The sequence below is a fragment of the Pezoporus flaviventris genome, unplaced genomic scaffold, assembly GCF_033815535.1.
Source record: "Pezoporus flaviventris isolate CSIRO_AGI_PZ_B2104156 unplaced genomic scaffold, CSIRO_AGI_Pfla_v1 ptg000047l, whole genome shotgun sequence".
Classification (NCBI taxonomy): Eukaryota; Metazoa; Chordata; class Aves; order Psittaciformes; family Psittacidae; genus Pezoporus; species Pezoporus flaviventris.
The window spans coordinates 14,197,627-14,223,521 of record NW_026892595.1 but is presented as its reverse complement, the minus strand read 5'-3'; the positions used below and the strand labels follow the sequence as shown (position 1 = coordinate 14,223,521).

Below are 25,895 nucleotides of genomic sequence, written 5' to 3'. Positions count from 1 at the left end.
ATCTACAATAGTTAATGTTCTTCAATAGTAACTTAAAGTGATAAAAAAGGCTGAAAACCATGCAAAAATTTTGATACAGTAAATATACACATCACTTTGAAATGATGTCAGTTTTATATTAGCTAGGATATATATACCTGTGATAAAATCCTAAGAACTGTTGCTGAGCACCCCTACTGATGTCCCTACCGTTTCTGCATTAATTATATTTATATAGGTGATCTGATAAAAAGGACACTTACAGGAAGTTTACCTGAAACATCTGTGGCCAGCAGTGAAAACAAAAGAACATGAAGACAACTACAAGATACAGCTTCACCTCCACAGTACAGAACAGTTAAGAAAGGAACAAATTCCAAACAACTATCCGGGGAAAAACATGGCTCCTGAAATCACACAGCTTGCTTTAGAGATTATCAAACTCACATGTATTTATATAAAAATTTGTAAAATCCCTTTCAGGATTATAGGTCTTATTCAGTCCAGAGAACTTCAAATACATTGTCTGTATTCATTCAGCATACCACTCACTCTCTGCTGCACTATAAACCCATGCAAATTCTTACTCCTCAGAAGGAATAAAAAAAAAAGAAATTATTCATCTTTTTTCTGTTACTCTTTCTCTCCTATATTTTCAAGATCTCTGATTGTCCTGTCCAATATTACCATATAATATTTGGCCTCTTCAGGAACCTGCTTAGTAAGGTTCCATGGGATATAGCCCTAGAGGGCGGGGGGGCCAAGACTGTCGGTTGATATTCAAGGATCACCTGCTACAAGCTCAGGAGTGTTGCATCCCGACTAGAAGTAATTGCAGCAGGAGGGCCAGGAGACCTCCTTGGATGGATAAGGAGCTGCTGAGGAAACTCAGAGGGAAAAAAAAAGAGGCTTATAAAAGGTGGAAGCGAAGACAGACGGCCTGGGAAGAATACAGGGATGCTGTCCAGGAAGCTAGGGACCAGGTAAAGAAAGCTAATTAAATTTGGCTAGGGATGTGAAAGATAACAGGAAGGGATTCTATAGGTACACTGCGAATAAAAGACAGTCTAGGGACAACGTGGGCCCCCTCCAGAAGCTATCGGAAGAACTGGCTACCCTGGATTTGGAGAAGGCTGAGGTTCTGAATGACTTCTTTGACTTGGTCTTCACTGGCAAAGGCTCTGACCACACCACCCAAGTCTTGGAAGGCAGATGCAGGGACTGTAAGAATGAAGACCCTAGGCCCAATGTAGGAAAGGACCTGGTTTGAGACCATCTTAAGGACCTGAAGGTGCACAAGTCCATGGGACCTCATGAAATCCATTTGCGGGTCCTGAAGAAGCTGGTGAATGAAGTTGCTAAGCCACTGGCCATCATATTTGGAAAATCATGGCAGTCAGGTGAAGTTCCCTATGACTGGAAAAAAGAAAATATAACCCCATTTTCAAGAAGGGGAAAATGGATGACCCGGGGAACTACAGAGCAGTCAGTCTCACCTCTGTGCCTGGCAAAATCTTGGAGCAGATTCTCCTGGATGGCATGCTAAGGCACATGAAAAACAACAAGGTGGCCGGTGACAGCCAGCATGGCTTCACTAAGGGGAAATCCTGCCTGACCAATTTGGTGGCTTTCCATGATGGGGCTATGGAACTGATGGACAGGGTAGAACAGTTGATGTCATCTACCTGGACATGTGCAAAGCATTTGACACTGTCCCACACGACATCCTTATCTCTAAATTGGGGAGATATCAATTTGATAGGTGGACCACTCAGTGGATAAAGAACTGGCTGGATGGCCACACACAAAGAGTTATGGTCAATGGCTCAATGTCTGGCTGGAGACCAGTAACGGGTGGTGTCCCTCGGGGATCGGTGTTGGGACCAATCTTGTTCAACATCTTTGTCGCTGACATGGACAGTGGGATTGAGTGCGCCCCCAGCAAGTTTGCCGATGACACCAAGCTGTGTGGTTCGGTTGATACGCTGGAGGGAAGGAATGCCATCCAGAGGGACCCTGACACGCTTGTGAGGTGGGCTGATGCCAACCTCATGCAGATTAACCATGCCAAGTGCAAGGTCCTACACCTGGGTCGGAGCAATCCCAGGCACAGCTACAGGTTGGGCAGAGAAAAGATTCAGAGCAGCCCCGTGGAGAAGGACTTGGGGGTGTTGGTCGATGAGAAACTGAACATGAGCCGGCTTCAGTGTGTGCTTGCAGCCCAGAAAGCCAACCGTATCCTGGGCTGCATCCAAAGGAGCGTGACCAGCAGGTCGAAGGAGGTGATCCTGCCCTTCCACTCTGCTCTTGTGACATCACTTGGATTATTGTGTACAGTTCTGGTCTCCTTAACATAAAAAGGACATGGAACTGTTGGAACAAGTCCAGAGGAGGGCCATGAGGATGATCAGGGGACTGGAGCACCTCCCATATGAGGACAGGTTGAGAAATTTTGGGCTGTTCAGCCTGGAGAAGAGAAGGCTGCGTGGAAGCTTCATAGCAGTCTTCCAGTGTCGGAAGGGGGCCTATAAGGATGCTGGGGAGGGACTCTTCACTAGGGACTCTAGTGATAGGACAAGGGGTAACAGGTTCAAACTTAAACAGGGAAAGTTTAGATTGGATATGAGGAGGAAGTTCTTTCCCGTTAAGGGTGGTGAGGCACTGGAATGGGTTGTCCAGGGAAGTTGTGAATGCTCCATCCCTGGCAGTGTTTAAGGCCAGGTTGGAAGGAGCTTTGGGTGACATGGTTAAGTGTGAGGTGTCCCTGCCCATGGCGGGGGGGGGTGGAACTAGATGATCTTAAGGTCCTTTCCAACCCTAACTATTCTATGATTCTATGATTCTATATCTTGCCAGCAGGCATGCCACACATCTTATTTTAATTACAGGAAAAATACATGCATTTTATTCCCCTCATTATGATATTTGGCCTACTCTGCATGCACAATAAATCCATCATCGCTGGGAACCACCAGGTATACTACACATACAGTATTATACAGTATGGGGATAAATACCTCTCCACTTTCTAGAGCAGAAGGCAGTCAATGGCTTGTAATCCCCGAAGACAGTTGATACAGCTTACTCAAACTCTCTTTCTCTCTTCATTAGGGGAATTAAAAAAATAGGTTGTGAGCCAAACTGCTTTTTCTAACAACGGTGGCCTATTACTGACTGCCACTTGCTGGCACTGGTGAATATGCAACTCAAAGGTAGTACAGATGTGGCCTTTTGGCCACGGCATATTATGTTACCTTTTTTGGAAATATTGGTGTAGTATGTGCTAAGACTTCTGAATCACATGAAACGATACCTGCACTCAAGTAGCATTCATAGATCTCTGTTGTACAAGCTGATATATTTATGCTGACCTCATTTTATGACTAAGTAAACACCAACATTTAAAACACACTTAAGAAAATGAGCAGCTGGGTTAAAGAAGTTCGTACATGGGGAAAGTCATTAGATTTCTGCCTGTTTGACTTCCTGGTCTGGCTCATCACAGGGTTTGGTGAAGACCATAGCCAGCATTAGGAAAACATAACCACAGTGGGAGGGGAAAGGAGGAATACATTTCTGTAGCAAAGTGCACTGAGTTTAAGAAATATCATGGAGATTTTCAACACAACTGGAAGATGCTGTGAGCAATCTGAGACAGCCTTACTTTGAGCAAGAGGTAGAACTGGATGACTTCCTAAGGTACTTTCCAATTCTTCAATTATTCTTGAAAGAAAAAAAAAGCCAACAAAGCCACCCAAACCACCATGAATGTTGTTCCTGACCCTTTTGCTATTTGAAACTGTCAACATCAGATCAGTTACCTATCAAAAAATCCATCTAAAAATGGTGCTCATATTGCTCAACTGGCATTTTTAGCCGAATAGCCATGAGGATGAGGCTTGAAAAACTACTATTTCAGTATTCTAATCACAATAGTTTCAGGAAAAGCATAAAGTCTTAATCACTGTAGTTGAACACTTTTCCTCTTAAAATGGCTAACCTTCTTCCTTCCATTTTGTTTTGTCTGGATCCTGTCTCAACATGAAACCAATAAGCAGCAACAATCACTATATTCCATCAAGACTATGCTATGCTCCTTACAGACATTTTACATTTAATGTCAGGAAAGAGTTGCCAGTAAAATTTTCTAATAAAAGTAAACTTAGTCCTTTACGATACAAATTAAATACTTCTTTATTTTTCCTTCCTCACTCAATACTTCCAAAGGAAATTAGAGATTAAGAATTATTATTTGCCTTGGCCTTAAGAAAGTAAAGGTCTATATACTCAAACTCTCAAATCTGGATCATCTGTTTATATACACTGACAACTTTGATACAATGAAGCCATTTATCTTACTACAGAAAAGCAGATCACGTATGTTCTGTCCGCTTTAAAACGTTTTATATAACCTGCCACCCTCACCAGTCTGCTTTTAGTGTGTTCCTACAGACATAAAGTATGCACTCAGAATATATTAATGATTTCCACCAATAAACACAATTTCTTTCAAGCCCAGTTTTGTATAATATATATCTTCTTAAAATTTGAGTTGCCATGGTACATTTTTTCCTCAATTTCCCTTTCAACTTTTAAAAGAGTAAAACAATTACTCACAATATCTAGCTTATTACCAAAATATTCCCTGTTTGAAATCCAACGCACAAGTTGCTGCCTTTTTCCCTATTTTTATTTAACTCTGCAAACTTAGAAATTCATACCAGTAATTACACGGGGAAGACTGAAACAACAATTCAGCTTTTTTATTTTATCCATTTCTTACTTGCAGTAATTTTTAACTTGTAAATTCCGTTTGCTTGTAACCCATTTGCCAACTTCTCAAGGCTTCTTCTCTCTAACTGCCTGTCCTGAATAAGAGGCTGTGAAGCAAAAGAATGTTGGTGGGGGAGGGGGAGAATTCATGATTTTTGCTCAAACATCACAGAAGCTGGGGGAGAAGGAGAACACAGAGCAATTTCCATGCAGTGTCAAGTTGCTAAGTACCCATAATTACTTCAATAATCTTTGTCACAATGTGACAAACACTAGGTTTCTACCCCACAGTGTGATTTTTTTTTTCCTTCTCTGACAGAATGACAGCAGGTAGTAATTGTGCTACTCATGTCAGCCTACACACAATATTGTTCGCAAAGCTTAGTTATGAATATTAAAAAGTATGAAAAGACGTGGATTGTCATATTACACATCTATATTTAGACGATTATGATGTCCTTCATAATCCTTAAATAATTTCAGAAACTGTGCACAGAACTGAGAATGAGGAGAAGCTTCCCAAGTCCTTTTCTAACAACTGTTACTGCTAAGGCACATTCTGTTCTTTTAGCAAAGCAGCTTCCTCTAGAACAATCAGAAAACACAAACAGACATTTTCTTGAATTAGAACAACATTTGACTCCAACACAAGAGGGAAATCAACAACTGACCTTTCTCAAAAGCAATTTAATCCAGACCCATTACATTCCAGTAGCAAAAAAACAGTTTCACTAGGGGGATGAGGGACAGAAATTAAAGGGCTTAAACACAGTGTCTGGAAAAGAAGGCAACAAAAGCAGGAATGGGAGAATGAAAAAGGAGTATCATCACAGATACGCTCCCCTATAGCTTCTGTTAAAGCAGAACATGCTATAGTTGTCTTTCAGACTCAGACTCTTAGGACACAGCCTTATAATAAAAAAGCAGACAGCACTCAGCACCATGGCAACACTCACTTACTTAATTACCAGCTGAGAAGGCTTCCAAAAAGAACACTGGAAACATGTTTCACAAAACCTGCTTCCTTTACTTTTCCACAGTAATGCAAAAGATCAGGAAGGCAACGGCAAAGGAACAGAAAACCAGCAAAAAACAATCAAACAAGCAAACAAAAAACCAACAAACCCAAACCCCAAAAAACAAAGGGACAGAAAAAGGGACAACGAAAAGAAACACTTTCATTCAGCATCAAGGAGTTTCTACGGATGTGCAGTGGTTTCGTATCAACAACTTCTCATATCACCAGTATGGAAGTTAATTAACATACCTTTCAGTCGATGACTTAGAATCTGCTCCAGAATGGCTGCAAAATTATTAAATTCAGGGGAAGTATCATCTATAGTCTCAAAACAGGAACGGTCAATCAGAGTCTTGACTGAAAACCTAGAGCAAAAGTACAGGACAATCATAAATTATATGGATAGCTATTGGGCCTCCAAAGCAGAACAGTAATTCTATATAGTTCTGTAGTTTGTATAAACCAAATGATCAAAGAACCAGAAAACTACCTTGATGATTTCAAGTTCAGTCAGAGCAATGTAAATATATACCACATTGAGAAATAGCATCATCATTGTTGGTCTTGGGCATGAAGCCTTAAAAAAAAAAAAACAAAAAACAAAAATCACCAATCACCACACTTCCTACACAGAAATTAGCTAATTATTTTCCTCTTCTCTGAACTAATGTAATAAAGCTGTAGAAAACCAGTACTCATAAAGTACCGAACATCAATTTCTCATCACAACCCCAAACCATCATGATTTTTGCTTGATATTTTGTCAACACTCCTTTTATTCCCAAATTCCATGTCCAGGAATCAGAAATATAAACTTCATCTTATTATGAAAACACTGCAATTTGAGCCTAGCAAGAATAATCCAAACATTTTATAAACTAATTAATTTTTATGCACCGTTAACTCTGTGCATTAACTCAGGCTGATTTCCCTGTGAATGGGGGTAATCCCCATTCAGCACCATATTACTTCATTATTATGCCAGAAAAGTTATCAAATGATCTAACATTTGAAATTGGAAAGGCTGAATCAAGCCACAGTAAAAAGCAGACAAGGTGTAACTAGTCAACTAGCCAGCTAGTTGTGTTTAGTTACACCTGCACTTACACAAGTTCATTTTTATTCAGGAGCAGCTAGTTTAAACTTCAAGAATAAAACAAAAATTGATTTTTCTCTTGCCTTTGCCATTTTAATCATAATCCATTTTTCCTTTCTTCAGTTCCTTGTTCTTCAGTTTTTAGGTTCGAGGCAAGTTCCACATGTCCTCAACTTTGTAAGTAACACTTACTTTGAGGCATTTATTGCGGTTCTTGCTACAATCCCTGTATGTATTAATGGAGCCATACTAGAGCCTGAAGTGGCAGTTTTCACAACACCCAAACTTCAACAGTAGCAACTTAGGAAGTTCCCACTCAGCCTCTCAGATCCCATACCTGAGCACACTGCTCCCTCAGTTGTGCCAGTTCTACTTTTTATGGGGCTCACTATGAACTGATCTAGATTTCCAGTACTTGAAAAGAGGGATAAAATGACTCTTAAACATGGAGACATTCATAATAATGCTTCACAGCATCCCAAAGCAATTCTACAGCACATCTGCAGAAGCAGCATACTATATAGGCACGGGCAGGAATGAGACTCCTTAAACCAGCAGTACTATTTTCAAACACTCTGTACTATAAAAGTAACTGCACTGCATCCTGAGTGGAGTCAGCACAGCCTCCTGATGCTCATTTACTAAATGAAATTATGCTCAAACTGAATTGACATATATTTCAAGAGTTTCAACTCAATTATGTCATACTAAGTAAACTTCTGAATAAACGACTCTCCATCCTACCTTCCCTGCAGGCTTCTATTGTTATAGTGGTTTTGGCAGGACAGGAATCAAGAGTGAGAAGGGTGGGGGAGGAAGCTTCTTCTGCAGTGCCAAGTTATGACTCAGTTTTTAACTCCTCCACGTTTTTAACCAATTTTGAGTGAGAGACATGGATGCCCACCAGTAAATTTCTACCTAGTCAGTACCATTGCTACTGACTACCCTAATGGCAGTAATACTTTTTTCTTCAAAGCCATACCAGAGCTGTGAAATTATCTATAATTTTGAAAAATAAATTAATATAGCAATGCCATGACTAAGTATTAACTGTGGCAAGAAGACTTCTTCCACACTGTGCTGGTCTGTAAAAGAGAAGGTACAGCATACCACTCACTCACAGATACCTACACAAGAGAGAGGTGAGTTAGCAGTATAATGTACTGGGCTATATATAATAACATAATGTTGAAACTAGAGACATGATCATGACACTATCATCCATAAACTGCAAAACAAAGTGCTGCATAATATGCAGCTATGCCTATTTTTCCTCTATTCAGTGTCCTACTTAAAAGTTCACCAATTAATATTGTATGGGATACATATTCACATATATGGAGATACATTAAAGAAAAAACACTCAAGAGCAACTCACGCATACACTTCTAAAAATCAAGATAAGCAATATTTTTTTTTTTTATTTTAAAGCATCCCACAATTCAAATGGAGTATATCTAGTTTTAAGGATACAACAATTTTTAAATACCTAGGGTCTGATTAGAAAAGATAGTCTAACAGCTCATAGAATCATAGAATAGTTAGGGCGGGAAAGGACCTTAAGATCATCTAGTTTCAACCCCCCTGCCATGGGCAGGGACACCTCACACTAAACCATGTTACCCAAGGCATCATTAATGGTGGTCTTTCTAAGTGTTCACATTACTGCCACCATGCACCCCACAGAATATTCATTTCCATCACTCTACACTGTCATCAAAAACCTATGTCAAGCTTGGCTGAAACTGGCTTTTAGAACTTCTAGACAGAGAGGGCAAATATGTACACCTTACTTCCACAGACCAGGGAAATAACAGTGCTACTAGGCAAAATATGATTGGCCAGAAATATTTTGGGAAGATACAAAAAGTATCTTATGCAAATACTTTTGTGGATTTATTGCTGTGTTTTTTTTTTTTTACTTCCTTCTTCCTATCTTAAGCTTAAATTTAAGTCAGAAGCACATTTTGCATGTTAGATATTCACACTTCACCATGCTTACCACACAGACTGGAAAAAGGATTTAAGGTATGTAGAAGTTATTGATGCCTTCAAAAAAAGGTTACCCTGTAAGCATCAAGTGAGCAATTTCACTCAATCATGGCAGATGCCTCACATGTTGTTTCCAGTGTATGGCCTCCCAGAAAAGAAAGCCTATGCTCCTGGTTCCTATGTGGAACCACTTGGGGACTGAAAGTCAAGAAACAAAAGGTCAGGTCTAAAGCACACAAGAGATATGAAGAAAATATGTCCATGCAGGTAGAGTTAGAGCAGCTTTCTTCTTTCCCTTTGTTGCTCCCAACTTCACTTTCTCTCTACTGGGCTGCTGACACAGCATCACCGCACTCCAGAGCGACAGCCTACTTACTCTTCAGAGGTTAACACAAATTGTAACAAAAGGGCACAGGAATGTAAAATGGCTTGAAAACTAACGACATTTTCTAAGATGAACTTTTTGGTAGACTGGGACCAGAGGAGTGATGTAGCTCCAATACCCGTTACTATAAGACTCCTTTAAAAAAAATGTCTTTTATCCAATCATTTCCCATTGTGTCACTAAAAGAGTTGGTTAGGGTTGTTTTTTTTTTTTTCATACGGTACCTGTCATTGGACAAATTCCAATATCAATGTTTCTAAATTACCCTTGTGAATTCAGTTGTTTTCAGATTCTTGCAGAGATAAGATTAGATTCTACATTCTCTGTCACTAATTCAGTCTTGCTTGAGCCAAAAAAAAAAAAGATGTAGAAACAGTAGCATCCTCCCACCTTAAAGAGACCTTCCAAGTTATGTAAGAGGGAAACGTGCTCAAATAAGAAAGATCTATAGGAATCTTTTTGGGATGGTTTCTTCACTGTTTTGCAAGATGCACAAGAAGACCTCCCAGATTTCTTTAGTAACTCCAGACCCAAACCAAACCTTCTGTGGATACATCGCAGGTCTACAGGCTTATTTCCAAAACAGTAACAAGTCTCTAATCAGATAGCAAATGGGCAGAAAAATTGACTGGTACATGAATTTCTTATTTTTCATTGTCAGATTCTGCTCCTCTTTAGTTTTCAAATGAAGGGAAGGATTCTGCTGCATGTATTTAGCTTTCAATTAGGAAATGTCATTAAAATGCCATTTTAAAGACTGTAAACTATTCATATAGAATAAACCTCAAGATTATAAACTAATATCCCTTATGCTAGAGGACATGGCTTGGACACGAAAAGAGACAGTTTAGCTAAAGGTCAATATCAGTGTTCCTCTTCTGCATATTAGCAAAATCACCATTTTAAAAGTACATCTCCTGACAATTGTTTAATTCTGTGTTAACAACCTGTGTTTAAGCTATGACCCTCACTTCCAAGGCTTGTCTCTACTTTTTTTTGGTGATTCTGTCTCTACATGGATGTACAAATCTTAGAGAAGACTAGATTAGACCAAGGTGAACCTAGAACAGCCTCAACACCCAAGAGCACTTACTAAAAATGGAAGGCATCAAACTTCAGGGAAAAGGGTATGGAGAGAGACAGAGCTTAGATCATGTATTACTTATTCAAATACTAAAAATTGTTTCAATTTAAATCATGGCTGTGCAGTTACACAAACACATGTATTTTCATATACATTTGGTTTATGAAACTTAATTAACGACATTACTTTCCATTACTACAGTGCTACTCAACACTTTGGAAGGAAAAGGTTTTTTCATTGAAGCTGTAAATGTAAGAAACTACCCACTCCACACAAGGAGTTAGATGTCATCAGTATAAGAAAAGACTAAAAACCCAAAGTCCATTTTAACTATTAAGTAAAAATCTGCTAAATTGAAGCTTTAACAAAAATACTTCATTAAATTATCACAGACTGTTAACAGATGGCAATTCAGAGGAGTATCCTTCTTGTGCTCTCTCACCTTCACTGCATAGCAAGCCATATAAATCCAAATATAATTGAATTAATTAATTGAAGCTATTTTTACCAGAAGTATTTCACATTCTCACAGGATTTTGATTGGAAAGGACTATTATCTTACTGGCTTTGACACTGATTTGGCTATTCCTAACAAATAACACTTTTAAATAATAACAGAACATGTTAATAACTATGGTAAAGCACAGAAATATTTAAAACATTTACTCTTACAATGGCTGAAGAATACAAAAGTATATAAATGTATGCATATCATAATAACACAAATCTTTTTTCCTCATCATCCTTTCCAAATTTTAAGGTGCATTTACAAACTAGAAACTTCATGTTTTGTAAAGATACAGCAAAATTACATTTTCACTGAAAATAATTAAAATACACAAATTTCAAGTAATTTCTTCAATAGCTCTTTGTTTCATATGTATTTGACTAAATTTCCTCAGATTTCTAAGCCTCTTTAAACGTCTTACAACATCATTTCAAGTGCAGGACAAGGACATGAAATAAACTGAAAAATAAATTGTAACAGCACAGAGTACAGAAGAGTTTCTCTCAAAGGGGGAGGCAGAGAAAAACAGCAAGCTCCATAGAATACGATATACACCTTTAAAAAGAACTGTTTATAACCTTTATACTCATGTCATTACTTGATAAAACCACTGTTTTCCCAAGCCTGCAGACTGGCTACGTCTGTATCTCTGTAGGAATAATGAAACTGAAAACTTCATTTGATCTGCTTTGGCAAGTTTGGTAAAAACCTTCTTTTTCTATGTTTTTGTTGTATATCTTTTTCACAAGCAAGAGTAGAGGTCAGCATGAATAGCCTGGGAAAAAGGCAGTATAGTACTGATGCTACTCTGAAACCCAGATGCTAGGACTTGCAGGAACATCGAAGCAAATTCCTTTCAGTAGCCAGATGATACAGTTACCCTCTGAAAACCCATTAATAACATACAATAAAAGAGAAAAAAAAATTTAAAAAGGGAAGATTTTGAAGTCCTAAACTGTTTTTAAATACTACTGCAGCATTAAGTAGTACATAATTAAAACTTCTGAGAATTAAAATATTATAGCTCATATGAGTCTCTTTAAGACCTTCTCCAGATAATATTCCAATTAGTTTGATAACTTAAAAATTTAGGAATTGAAACAAGTGAACTGACGGGGTCCCTGCTCCCAGCATATCCACGTATTTAAAAGTTTGCCATGATGTAATGGGTCAGTACTGCACACTTGGAAACGCTGCATGAATTCAACAATGACAGCAGTGGAAACGCTTGCACGGGAAGCGTTATCAAGCTTGTGTAAGCTCAGCACTAAAATGCTACAAAAAAATATTTGCATACACTAGATCTAGCCCGTACTGCAGATTTCCTGATCTAGATTATGGAGATAAAAATATCCCCTGAAGGCAGCAGCCTCCTCAGGACTGCTCCTGCGACACCAGCGCGTTAACAAGAACACACCGTTAGCCACTCAACAACGGCTTGGAAAAGCTGCTTTAGGTTTCACTTCACGTCCAATACATATAAAGTCTGTATTTTAAAAGCGGCCATAGCGCGTCAGTTTAAGAGACATCGACGCAACACCAAGCTATTTGCGTGAAGATGAAAACCTCAGTTCACAGAATCACAGAATGGTTTGAGCTGCAAGGGACCTTAAAAATCATTTAGTTCCAGCTCCCTGACATGGCCAGGGACATCTTCTACTAGACCAGGTTGCTCAAAGCCCCATCCATCCTGGCACTGAACACTGCCAGGGATGGGGCATTGATAACTTCCTCGGGAAGCCCGTTCCAGTGCCTCGGCTGCCCTCACAGTAAAGAGCTTCTTCCAGTTCAACACTGCTCCAGCACCCACCTTTGGCCCAGGAACACAATCAAGGTGCCGAAAACAAACCTCTCCCCCCTCTCCCCCAAAAGACCATTTAACTGGCCGGTGTGCCTACGGCGCTGCCAGGTGTGCCCCGGCCCCTCGGCCAGCAGACACGCCAAGGCTCCCAAGGGAGCTGAGTCAGGATGGAGGCGGCAAGATGAGGAGCAGGATAGATGTGGATGCCCCATCCCGCTGCTGCGTACCCCTCAGGCCGACATCCCAGCAGGGCGGGCTGCGCCCGAGCTCCCGCCCCGGGGCGGCCGCCGGTAGCAAGGGCGGAACAATCCCCTACCAGCGGTCAGGGCGGTGGGAGGGCTAAGAACGGTCCCCTCGGGTGGGGCAGGGCGGGACAGGGCCGGGCCGGCTCACCTGCAGACCGTGATCAAGTTCCTCCTTTCCACCGCGGCGTTGCGAGCCGGGACGCTCTTCCTACGGGCGGAGACATTAAGTCCCCCTAAGCCGAGGGACGCCATCTCCGCTGGGGGCAGGTGGAGCTGCCGGGGCTGGCGCCGAGCCTTTGTTCCCGGCCTCTCAGTCTCGAAGATGCTGAACCCGCCGCCACACGCGGAGGAGGAGGAGGAGAAGGCCCCCGTGTTTTCCCCGCCGCTCCTCCTCCTCCCGCCGCCCGGCCCGCGCGGGAGGAGCGCCCCGAGGCAGGCGGCAGGTCGGGCGAGGAGGCGCCGGGGTCCCCCCCGCCCTGCTCCCGGCAGCCGGGCAGCCACGGCTCCTCGGGATCACAGCGCCGCAGAGCGCCGGCGCCACCAGCCAATCGGCGCGCTGGAAGGGCGCGGCGCCGCGCACCAGCGGCCCCGGCTTGAACGGGGCACGCGCCCCTTCATGGAGGCGGGTGGGCGGGGAGAAAGGCACCGGCGTTTGAGGTGGCGGGCGGGTGGCGGGGTGTGGTGTGCGTTTGTGGGAGACTTCCTGAGCCTCCCTTCTGCTTAACGTCCCTTTCCTCTCATTCATCTTAGTGAAGGTCCCCTCGCTCGGTACTTGCCTGAGGGATTCAGGACCCCGAGTGAGTCCTGTAGCCCTGTAAGCGTTTGAGAAATGGTAGACTCCTTTTAGTTGTAATTCCCTCTCAGCCACTTGCCATCCAGGACGAGAGAACTTCTCTGGGTGTAGGCTGTGGTGACCTCGAGTTAACACTGCTGTGAACCATAAAACACTACAGCTTTATGGCATTTTACCTTCCTTTAGAGGCCATACTTGTGGAAATATGTGAATTAAATGATAATGTACTCTGCAGCCGAGGTACAGGTGTCTGTCCCTGCTCTAAAGAAAGGTATATCTGAGCATGCTTAGAAGAGCTCTGGGTGTAGAGCTTTACCTTAGTGTCAAGTTGTAGAAGAGACACACGGAATGAAATCATAGAATCATAGAAAAGTTAGAGTTGGAAAGGACCTTAAGGTCTTCTAATTGAAGTTAGGTCACTGTAAGATGGGATGATACTAGCACAAACTAGTAGTAAATTAATTGTGTTTTGTAGGATGTGAAAGAGTGGATTTGGCTGGAAAGTCGGGGAGATGTAAAGCTGTATGGACTAACTTGTTTTCCTTTATGAGAGGAAGTTACCTTTCTGCTTAAGACAATAACTTATTTGTGTGCAACAAGGATGAATAGTGACATAAATTGTAGTGCAAATCTTTATTCTACTGAGTTACACATGGTGTTCCTAAATGTGTCTGTTAAAGTCTAAACTATCCATTCCTGTTAGTGAAATAAAAAATTCTGCTTACAGACATGCAAATCCCCACTGGACTGTGGTTTCCTTGGAAAATGTCACTTTTAGATATGATGCTATTTCATAGAGATCCTGTCACAGAACTGTGTACAGTTATTGACTGAAATTGTTATCTGAAGAGGAATTGTTTTAATGGAAGAATGTTAAAAAGTAAATTTCCATGTAATTGACCATGTTTTTATATGTAGTAGCTTATAATGCCTTTTTTTTTCTTTTAATCAGAAGATATTTGATAAATTGTTTCAAGTGTTGTTACCACTTTCCAAACCTTCCAAGATTGTCATATATTCCTTGATATGCTGCATTTTCACCCCAGCATGTAGCTGAAAAAGTTTGAACTAGTCTTGATCTTCATTGAAGTTTATATCAAATGGCAAGTAAACTTTTCTGTCTTCGCTAAGCTAAAGTTTTATCATTGCTTGGGTGGATTTTTTTTTTTCCCCAAATGCATTGTAATTCAAATTAACTATGAGGTAGTTCATCGTTCTGTTTCCTGCCTTTCTTCCTCCCCTTGACAGAAACAGCATAAAAGAAGTAGAGGAGCAGGTAAGCCTGAAGGAGAGTATGCTTTCTCTTTCTACTCTGAAAGCAAGACAAATAACTTTTGGGGGGTGAAATGGCTCCACTAGAACAATATTGGAACAAGCTGTTGTTCTTTTTTCTTTCAGACAATCAAAGGAAAATATTCAATGTGTTACTTGTTGACTCTCAGAAATTAAGCCTACTCTTGGGTTGTTTTCTGCTTCTCAGAATCTTTGTCTCTGTAGCTCCTTTTAAGAGATCTGTGCATCTTGAGTCATCTTTCAATGAAGTTCAAGATGAGGCTGAAGTAGACTTAATCTCTACTGCAGATGAGAGATGTCAACTACAAGGTCTGTTGTTGAACTTGGTAAATGTACTGGATAATTACCAATACTTTACAAAAAACAAACAAACAAAACAACAGGAGAACTCTTTTACATATATCAAAAGCAAAAATATCTTCTCTGTTCCTCTCTTCTTTATTTTCAGGAACTTTAATTTTTTTCTTTTTATACTTGAAAGTGATTTAAGATAAAATAACACTTATGCGTTGGACCACACTTTCGGTTTCAATATTGGTAGTTTTTAGTCCTCAAGTAGAGGAATCTTCTCAAAGATCATTGCTTTCTTTCAAACATAATTTATCTATCTCCTGCTACTCTCTTATCAAAACAGGAACTGTAAAAATATGCAGAAGACTTAAAAAAAAAAATAATTGAATATCATTAGACTTAAGAAAGCTCAGTAAGTTTATCAGGAAATTTACAGTAGTAGCTCTTGCATTTTTTATGTCTCTGTAAGGAAATAGGCTAAAGGAAAAAATTTACTGTCTTCAACTACATGATAGGAGGATAGAGGGATCAGTCAGGCTCTTCTGAGGAGGGCATAAGAAATAGTTAAGGGGCAGCTGTCATCAGCTGCAGCAAGGGGTAGATATTAAGAAAATACTTGATAACAAAGATGTTCAGACACTGAAATGGGTTGCTCAGAGCAGCTGTACAATGTTTGTCCTGGAGATACTCAAAAATTAACTGGATGAAGAATCAAAATGCCTTTTTCTAACTTCAAAGTTGGCCCTGCTTTGAGCAGGTAGAAAAATCATCATAGAATCAGCGAATGGTTTGGGTTCGAAGGGACCTTCAAGATCACCTGGTTCCAGCTCTCCTAGTTTCCATCTGATCCCAGTGGGAATGGCTTTAACCTGAAAGAGAGTAGATTTAGATTTGATATTATGAAAAAATTCTTTACTGTGAGTGTGCTGAGGCACTGGCACAGGTTGCCTAGAGAAGTTGTGGATGCTGCATCCGTGGGAGTGTTCAAGGCCAGGTTGGATGGGGCTTTGAGCAACCTGGTCTAGTGAAAGGTATCCCTGCCAATGGCAGGGGGTTGGAACTGTATGATTTTTAAGGTCCCCCAAATTATTCTATGATATAATTTCATATAGCTTCACTTAGAAGTCAGTCTTTGTAAAGCAAGAGCATGTGTAATGAGTGATTCTAAAAAAGTATTAAAAAAAACCAAAACCAAACAACCAAACTCAAACTTACTGGGAACTTACTCCTGTTTGATTTTGAACATGTCAAGCTGGAATATATTACTTACTTCAAATATTCAGTATTCAAAACAGTATTATTGAAGTAGGGATTTTAATCGTGACTATATGAATAAATACAGCAGCTATGACTGGTAGGAAGCAATGAGGAGTATTAATTGGTTAAATACCTGTATGAAATTCACTACATCTCAAAGAACAAAAGACTCAGAAATGTTTCTCCAGATTTACTGGCTTTCAGTCAATAAGATGACTTTTAAATAGATTGTTTGCATAACTGAAGTGGCAAAACTCCATTATAGATATTCTTAATTTAAAAAGGTGTGACGTGCTCTTCTTTCAAATTTGACAGAATTCATTAGCTTGAATTATTTTCTGAAGGCATGAGCAGGTTGGAAAATCTAAAAGTCAGAATTTTTATTTCATTTGTAGGGAGTTAGTGTCTCAACAAAGTTTGCAACTTTGAAACTTCTGAACTATTTAAATATTTACAAGCTTTCACTTGAACAAACTTACTATACAACTTCTGTACTGAGTCTAGCAGGGATGGAGTTTATTTTCTTCATAGCAGCCAATATGGTGCTGTGTTCAGGATTTCGTACCAAAACAGTGCTGGTAACACACCAATATTTCAATTGTTGCTGAACATTGTTTATACAGTATCAAGGCTTTCCCTGTTTCTCATGCTGACCAGCCAGCTGGTGGGAGTGCACAACAATCTGGGAGCAGACACAGCTAGGACACTGACCCAAACTGACCAAAGGGATATTCCATGCTGTATGACATGCTTAGTGGTACAAGCTCAGGGAGAGAAGGAGGAAGTGGGGATATTTGAGGTTATGGCGTTTGTCTTCCCAAGTAACTGTTAAGGAATGATGAAGCCCTGCTTTCCTGGAAGGGGCTAAATACCTGCCTGTCAATGTGAAGTAATGAATATATTCATTATTCTGCTTTGCTTGCATGCACTGCTTTGCTTCACTTACAGAACTGTCACTAACTCAACCACAATTTTCCTCACTTTTGTATTTTCAGTTCACTATCCCATTGTACTGGGCAGAAGTGAGTGAGTGGCTGTGTGGGGCTTAGTTGCTGGCCAGGGTTAACCAACAACAAGTTGACACTGTGCTGTGATTTGCAGTAGAAGGAAATGAACTTGATATCAAGATATCGTGTAAGACTTCCTCACTTAGGAGCAAAACACAAACTGGTTATGACACATTTAGTGTGAGATGTGATATATTTTACTGTTGCATTTTAGAATAGTTTTGAATATATAAATAATGTGGAGTTTGCTCCACACTGCTCATGGGTTTCAGTCGTTTGCTTAGCTATGTGTATATGCAGGAGGCATATATGCTTGCTGTTTTGAACAGGTTTTGGCTTTCTTTGCTTGTTGTGCCTTTTTTTTTTTTTTTTTGGCAGCGACCTCTACTGTCTGTATTTGACTTACCAATATCTTAGTACTGAAGGCTGGTAGGGTACCATTTGGGGCTCTAGTTGCACTTCTGCAAATCACCCTTTTCTGTATGAATTCTCAGAAATGGTAGATTTGTCAGATTATTTGTGAATCTTGCATTTTGACATTATTGCTTATCCTTATGTCTTAAAAAAATCCTGTACAGCATTATTTAAAATAAGGGATTTTTTTTTGGGGGGGGGGACGGGGGACGGGACGAGTTAGAAGGTGGAATATCACTCACCTTCTTTTTTGGCATCCTGCTGATACTTAATTCTGTGTAAGAAGTGAAAGGAATCAGGTTAGGCAGAGTGCTGTATGCCTTTTTAGAGCATACTTGTGTGACAGTCACAACAGAAGGAGCATAAGATCAAGACCTGAATTCTACAAAATGATGTCGTCATAGTAGAATTGGCCAAGAAAAAATAGACACTGAAATATGAAGTATGTTCGTGATTTAGGACAAGAAGGTTGTGAATTTCAATCTAGGAGTTTTAAAAATTGTTGCAAGTCAGTTTGTTTGCCTCAAATGAGTAGGAGAGCAATATTTGAAGGCATTGTGGCTTCAACACTGGAAGAACAGCTTTTGCAAGTTATTCTTCAGAGCCATGAGTGAGATTGCTGTTTTATGCCAGGGCACAAAATTTAATCTGTGTTCATTTCTCTTGATTATTCTCTTTATATATTCTAAAGCTGTTACGTTATTAACATGTAGATGCCCTCTGTGACATGGCTTAATGATGGACTTGGCAGTCCTGGGGTAATGGTTAGACTTGATGATCTTAGAGGTCTTTTCCAACCTCAGTGGTTCTATATTTCTATTAAAAGGTATTACACTTTTCCTTTGTGACTTTAAATATTTACATTGCCACTTGGTGGCCTCATTTGATCAGGTAATCATAGAATCATAGAACGGTTTGGGTTGGAAAGGACCTTAAGATCATCTAGCTCCAAACCCCTGCCATGGGCAGGGACACCTCGCCCTAGCCCATGTCACCCAAACCTCTGTCCAACCTGGCCTTGAACACTGCCAGGGATGGAGCATTTACCACTTCTTTGGGCAACCTGTTCCAGTGCCTCAGCACCCTCAAAGAAAAGAACTTTTTTCTTATATCTAACCTGAACTTCCTCTGTTGAAGTTTAAACCCATGGCCCCTTGTCCCTGATGAAGAGTGTCTCACCCTGGCATCCTTGTAGGCCCCCTTCAGACACTGGAAGGCTGCTATGAGATCTCCACTTGGCCTTCTGCAGGCTGAACAGTCCCAACTTTCTTTGCCTGTAATTGATGATAAAAGAATTAGTTAAGATCCTTTTTCTTCACAGCTATGCAATTAAAATCTTCTTGTACATCCAGGAACAGTGTATCCCTTTTTACAACTGAATATGCATATGCATATCAATGATGGGATGGAAACTCAGTTCTCTATGCCTTGATTTTGAACCTTGAGCTCTGCTGGCTCAAGGCTACGTACTGCCTCAGAACAAGAAGGCAGTATTTCACTCTGTTCCAGTCTTATCTCCTGGTTTTCTTGGAAAATCCATGTAGATCTTTTGCAGCTGTAAAGCTCCAGATAGACCCAGGATCTTCTGTCACACACTATCAGACATACTGCAAGCTGCAACAAAAAGGCAACTAATTAATACACAGGTAAGGATTTATGGTCAAAATAGCACATGATTCTTGTACCGGTACTTGACTGTCCTCTGAAAATGCCATGTTAGAATCAGGGTTTCTGCATCTGTTCCTGATCTTAGTGGCTGTTGATCCTTTAAAGAAGTATGTCCTTTCACTGCTTTCCATTCATTAATTTGTCTTTAGCTACTTCCTCTATTTTCTGTGAGTCCTTAATGTTTTTATTACACATATTCCAAATTAGCCCCAGGCTGGTGGTGTTCTGGGTATTATAATTCTGGTGATACGGATAAACATTGTGAACACTTACCCCAGATTAGATACATGAGAAATGCTGCACATTTATTTCTCTAGGGAAAGTGCAACTTTCTGTCAATTCCTACTGAAATAGATGCAGAGAAACAATAACATGTGTCCATATCTGGTGTCATAGATTCTAGAATTGTTAACTGCTAATTGGCTCCATATACAAGTAGTTTCTGCTATTGTAGGAATAATATTCTGTTTCCACAGTGGTGGCTTTTTCAGACTGCATTCCTGTGGAACAGGCCCCAGTGGCTGTTAACCCAATTTCTTACTGTGTCTTTCAAAGTTTGTTAATACCATCAGTATTGCTAGTTAGCAAACCATCAGTAATGAGCCTTAGCTTCTGTGCAGTGACTGGTAGATCTCTTCAAGTAATAGCAATGCAGATTATGTAGGTACCGTTTTACAGTCATCCCTATGCCTCCTGCATGCTACCTTGGACTTAATTTCTCTTAAAATCACAACTCTGTCCCATTTCAGTGGTTGAAACTTTGGCCATCCTATGAACTGACTGTGTTTTGGTGATTATTGCTCACAGAATCCACTCTGCTATTAGTAGTTTATCAGTGTTAATACAACTTTCTAGTTACAGTACTTTTCCAGTACTTTTTCTTTTTTTCCAGTACTAAAATTTTTGCTACTTCTATCCACATATGACATTATTAAATCTCAGGTAAATAACATTGAAAGATGAATTTATAGATATATATATTTACTTCTTGAGGTTTGAATATTGCATATAATATGCCCCAATTTTGATAACTTAGAATCAAAGTTTCTACATCAATGGTGTGCAAATTCCCAGTTGTAACTTCTGCTCCTTCTATAATGGATCCTTAAACCCTCTTGGTCTGTTGTACTCAGTAATATGGAATCCATTTCTAGCTCAATGTTACAAATGTCCCTTTAATAAAAGGGGTATATCTGTTCTTCCTTGGAAAAGTCAAAGTAAATGCTTTGTTCAGTGTAATATGCACTCAATTAATTTGTATTCCCAAAATTTTAATTTGTATTCCCAAAATTGTGAGTTATCTCTCAAAAAAATTAAACAACTGCAACAAGAAAACCATGAACTAAATGTTTGACTTCTTGTTGTTGTTCATTTGTTTCAGTTTCTGCTTCACTTCTGGTTTTCACACTTGGTTTAACCATCTCTGGTATTTTCCATATGTATTTCAGTTGGTGTGATTGTTCAGCTTCCATCACAAATGTTGTAGTTTATTTTGATTTTTAGCCAAGTAAGTAGAAATAAAGTATCCAAGTTAAATTACTGCTTCAAGCCCGCATAAGACATTCCCTTATAAACAGAGATGCATTAAAATTGTAAGATTAATTCTGGCATCATGGAACATAGATGCTGTGGTTTAGCTTTCACAATTGTCTCCCATAATTAAAGTAGTGGAGACATGTATCCAATGTTTTCATGATCTTTGGTACAAAAGAGTGTTCCATTAACACTACAGGTAGGGTCTATTACCAACAAGAAGCAGAATGCTCGCTATTCCCTTGTAATCCAAAAAAAGATTCATGATTTGGAATCTAATGTAATTATTAATATACAGTTATTAGCAAAAATAAAAACATTCAAACTGCAATCTCACAAAGCCTAACAGTTAATATATGCTGCTTCTTTTAATAGCCTTTCTGCTGGTGAGATTTCCCATGCACCTTACTCACTGTTATTTTTTAATAGCAAAACCTGTAACATAACATTCTTGCTTTTTGTCAACTTATTTGCCTTCCCATAATCAAAATTAAAACTGGAGCTACTTAGGCATTTTTCTGTTCTGGAGTTTTACTTGATACGCGTAAGGTCCTGCTTTATTTATAATTGGAGTTAGTCCATCCCATTTACAGTTTAGACTGTAAACTGTGTGGAAAATGTGGAACATTACTTTCCATCCTCCTTGCCATTCTGCAGAGTAGAGGTTTGTTCTTGTTTGTTTATCCATGCATTGAGCATTCCTTCCCATCTGACTTTCTATAACAACATTAATCTCTTTCCAGTGTTTAGATAGGGTCTGTATCTATTCTTCAGTTAAAAGATTAGGCAGTCTTTTTTTTTATTCCCAGGCATAGCTGTAAATCGCATGAACTTGTGAGAAGCTGTTGTGTTTCTCAGGTCATTAAAATGACAAGATGATGTGATATACCAATCTTCTGAGTTGTTTATCACCATTTTGCCTAGTGCTATTTTTATAGTCTCATTGGTTCATTCAATTTACCTCAATTTGTTTCCCTGGCCTTCAGATAATCCCTTGATGATTTGCCCTGGAAAATATATTCCTTGCTCCAAGTCAATTTATCGGTTTAATTCTCATCTGGAAAATACAATATTCAGTGTCTGCGCTCTGGGAGACTTGGCTGTAGCTTTCTGTACTGGAACTACCTCAACACATTTTGTCAATGCATCTAGTATTAGTGATACGTGGATTGACTCCACAACTCGTTAAAGTTGTAAAGTAGGTATGCTTTTTATTCAGCGCTGAGACGCACGGGGATAATTCCTCAAAGTCATGTGTGCCTCAGTGTTGTTTCCCTCTACATTTATTTTCTAAAGTTATATATATTCATAAGGTTGCACAATACGTCTATACATATTCATGTCCTATCCCCGCTTTGCATTATAATGAGCTAGAAGGTCCTTTGTGCCTGTGCAGTGCCCCCTCTGGTCATGGGCAAGGGTCTCAAGATGAAGTAAATGAGTCTTCCTCTTCTTGAACTTCTCACATTTTAGTCTTCACGTATAGCCTTAGGGTTTGGTCGGTGTCCCAGCCATAAACCATCTGCTTCTCCCCCTTCAGGCATCTACTTTTCCTTATCAATAGCTGCTTATCAGTAGAATCAGGCATCTGCTTTTTGTCAGTAGAACCAGGTGTCTGCTTTTCCTTATCAATAGTTAGTGCCTTTGTTCTGCTTAGTAGGCATGATAGGTACAGACAATACTTTTTTTTAAGCAAGCAAATTCCTCTAACCACCTTGTACAACCCCCTTGTACATTGGTTAACCCTGTATCATTAGCAAATATTTAATCCTACTTTGCATGTTAAGTGGGACTACACATGGTCTAGTGTAGTCCATTTCTATCCTAGCCTGTGGTTTATGAATTCTCTAATGTTTTAGTGTTATTTTTCTCTTAGTAGGGGTATTTGCCACAGGACAAGTTAAGCAATTACTTACCCATCTGTTTTCACCTTTGGCCAACAAGCTGTCTTCTAACACTACCTTTTGTATTCAAGCAACCTGTACATGATCTTGTTCATACACCTGTGGAAACAAAAATACTTGAAGATTATATGGTGCTCTACTTCTAGAAGTGCTTTTTATCTGGCCACACTATGCTATTTGTGCTTCACCTGTCTACTAGCATCTATAGTAATGACCCCTCAATTTCCTCATCTAGTAATCACCCCTCAATTTCCTAGTGTTGTAAAGTGGCTAGGTCTTTGATACCTTGCTTTGTTCGATTTTCTTTGTTTTGTTTTCAAAATGGGTGTTTCTTTCAAACGTTAATTCTCCTGGGATCTCCACAGTCTCCTTGCCAAAGGCATCTGTTTGACTATTCCAATGCTGCTCCTTCTGTATTTTTCCTATTGGTATGCTTTTACATGACCTGCATATTTTTTTCCTTTCTGCTTTTTTTAAACTATGTTCAGGATTTCCTTTCCATGATTGAGAGGCTACCAAATTTCCATTCTGTGTTTGTAGATTGTCTTTATTCCTTGTTGGTAACCAATTAGTTAAAGCTTGATATATCCGGTCTGAAACTATGTACAAATCCAGATCATTTCCTTCAGGTTCCTCTTTTAACATTGTTGGAAGAGCATGTAGCTCTGCTCTTTGTGCAGAGTGAAAACAAGCAGTTCTTTTTGTTTTTCATGGGAGTTGCAGCATATCTTAATCGAGGATTTTCCATCCTTTTGATAAAAACTGAAGTCATCTGAACCACGCTGAATAACCTGTGGCACAAAGTCAGCAACGGAGCTTTTATCTGGTGAGAGACAGATAAACAGGTAAAGGGCACTTATGTTACATTCCCGTGGTTAAAAGCCATATAGAGCTGGTGATAAAATCTTGTCACCTTCTACAGAAACCTTTTAGTTTATAAAATGCCAATGTGCCTCCAGCTAACCTAGGATTTGATATGTATCCAGTTTGTGCTTTTCCACTGATTATGTACTTTAGTGGAGTACGTATAATATGTACTACTGCAAAGGAGCTTCTAGGGATGTATTCCCAAAGTGCATTGACTATGCCAATGACAAACCAGGTTTTCAATATGAAATAGAGTTCTTTCCCACTGACCTTAAGACTCTCAGTGCAAAGGCTGTAACTTGCATCTTATTTCTGGGTTCTTGAAATAGCACAGTCCCAAAGTCTAGGTTCGTAGTGGCCAGATGAACATGAAACAGCTTACAAGAATCTGGGCATCTGATGGCCAGGGTTTGAACTAGTGCATTTTTGCTTCTTTCTGTTCTTTCCTTTCTTGTTTGTGATATTTCTTCACTAATTTTATTAGTGGTTTACCGATTTCTGTAAAAGTAAGGATATTCTTACAGCAATGTAAGCAATTGCAAAAGTGAATCTAATACAATTATTATTGTATATTGTGGGAGCAAGGACCCTCATAGTCAGTTCTACCCTTTGGTGATTTCAGCGTCACCCTCCCTTCCTGACTTTAAACTATTCCTGCCCTTCCTGACCTAAAACTACTTCTGAATATTTCACTTCAGGTTGTACCAACCGAGTTTTGTCATGATTAGCTTTAAAGCCCGTGTTTTAAGTAATGCTGGTTACTTCTGAGGTATATTCCCAGACTTTCAATTCATTTTCCTGCTGTACCAGCACATCATCCTTGTATGATGTGACATAATACGTTTTGATGGTAATTTCATCCACGTTTGATACATTTGATCTAAAAGTCGCGAGGTACATGGATAAAACAATATTGCTTTCCCTCATAGGTAAAAGCTTGTTTTTACCAGCTTTGCTCTGCTAGTGCCAAGCAAGTGTTGGCTAAATCAATAACAAAAAATCACTGAGATATTCTGCTTAGTGCCACAAGGATTTCAGGCATGTTTCTACCACAAACAACCTGAGAGGTAGCTACCTTATTTATGTGTTAAAAATACACTTTTAGGCTTTTTTCTTTGCTTTTAACTTTTGACAAAATGGGAAGTTAAAATTATAGGTCTCTGTACTAGAACCTTGCTTTCCAGCAAGCTTGTTGATGGTGGATTGGAATCCTTCTGCTTCTTGCATGCATTGAATACTGTGTTTTGGGAAGGAGGATCCAGACCTTCAATTCATACACGACTTCTATTTTTCCACATTTTGACTTACAGACACAAAAACTTGAGGAAATTCTGTTACCCAAATACCCACTGTTTTTATTTCCTCCGGATTCTTAATAACAAAACATCAGTGACTTGCAGGAATCACTCCACCCTAACCTCCCGCTGGCCAGCACCAATTCCTCAAACATCCGTAGCAAAATCTGCAGCTAATACATTTTGTTTCAGCAAAGCTGTGCCAATAATTCCCTGCTGTTTATAGGAGATATCCTCCCATTCCTATACTCAGAAGGAACTCTTGAACTTGGCAGCTATTTAAATGCAGGCAGAGATCTTAATATAGGTGCTTGAACATCCTTTCATGCATATAATACGAGTTTTACCATTTTTCTACTTTCTTGAGTTCCAGCTGGAACAAATTCGTTGAAGAGTGTGTATTGATGCTACAGTATCAATTTACAGTTAATGGCCATTTGCATTGTTTATATTGTAACTTTTTGACTAGGCCAGGGACAGGTAGACACCAGAGTATCCCTAGTCTTATTAGTGGGTTGTTATTTAAAGAAAGAGATAACACTTGAGGGCTTCACTGAGAGGGAGCTGTTATGTTCAGTGGGTTTCATTTCTCCTAGATTCTATTCCATTTTCTCATATCTTTGCCTCTTTTTCTCAAATTTTAACATGTAAAAAAAAAAAAAAAAGCTTTCCTGCAGTCCCACTGGTGTTTG

At 39.6% G+C, this 25,895-nt stretch overlaps 2 protein-coding genes across 3 annotated transcripts in view; one reads left to right on the top strand and one right to left on the bottom strand.

Moving 5' to 3' along the window:
- Positions 1-13,447, bottom strand: part of RUNDC3B (RUN domain containing 3B) — a 52,098-nt gene extending 38,651 nt beyond the window's left edge. The window contains exons 1-3 of one of the 2 annotated variants that reach the window (XM_061468394.1): positions 13,030-13,446; positions 8,874-9,056; positions 6,020-6,135 (exon numbers count right to left, since the gene is read on the bottom strand). Coding sequence is in view for 1 of the 2 variants with exons in the window: in XM_061468393.1 (XP_061324377.1) it covers positions 6,020-6,135; positions 13,030-13,133 (220 nt within the window). In the remaining variant the exon portion in view is untranslated. Of the gene's footprint in view, positions 1-6,019; positions 6,136-8,873; positions 9,057-13,029 lie in introns of both variants that reach the window. The other variant, XM_061468393.1, reaches the window with a different exon arrangement.
- A 10,286-nt stretch (positions 13,448-23,733) lies between these two features.
- The window catches only part of LOC133276965 (ATP-dependent translocase ABCB1-like), a 55,105-nt gene continuing 52,943 nt past the window's right edge, over positions 23,734-25,895 (top strand). Inside the window, exon 1 of the mRNA XM_061468389.1 lies at positions 23,734-23,886. The gene's annotated coding sequence lies outside the window, so the exon portion shown is untranslated. The remainder of the gene's footprint in view (positions 23,887-25,895) is intronic.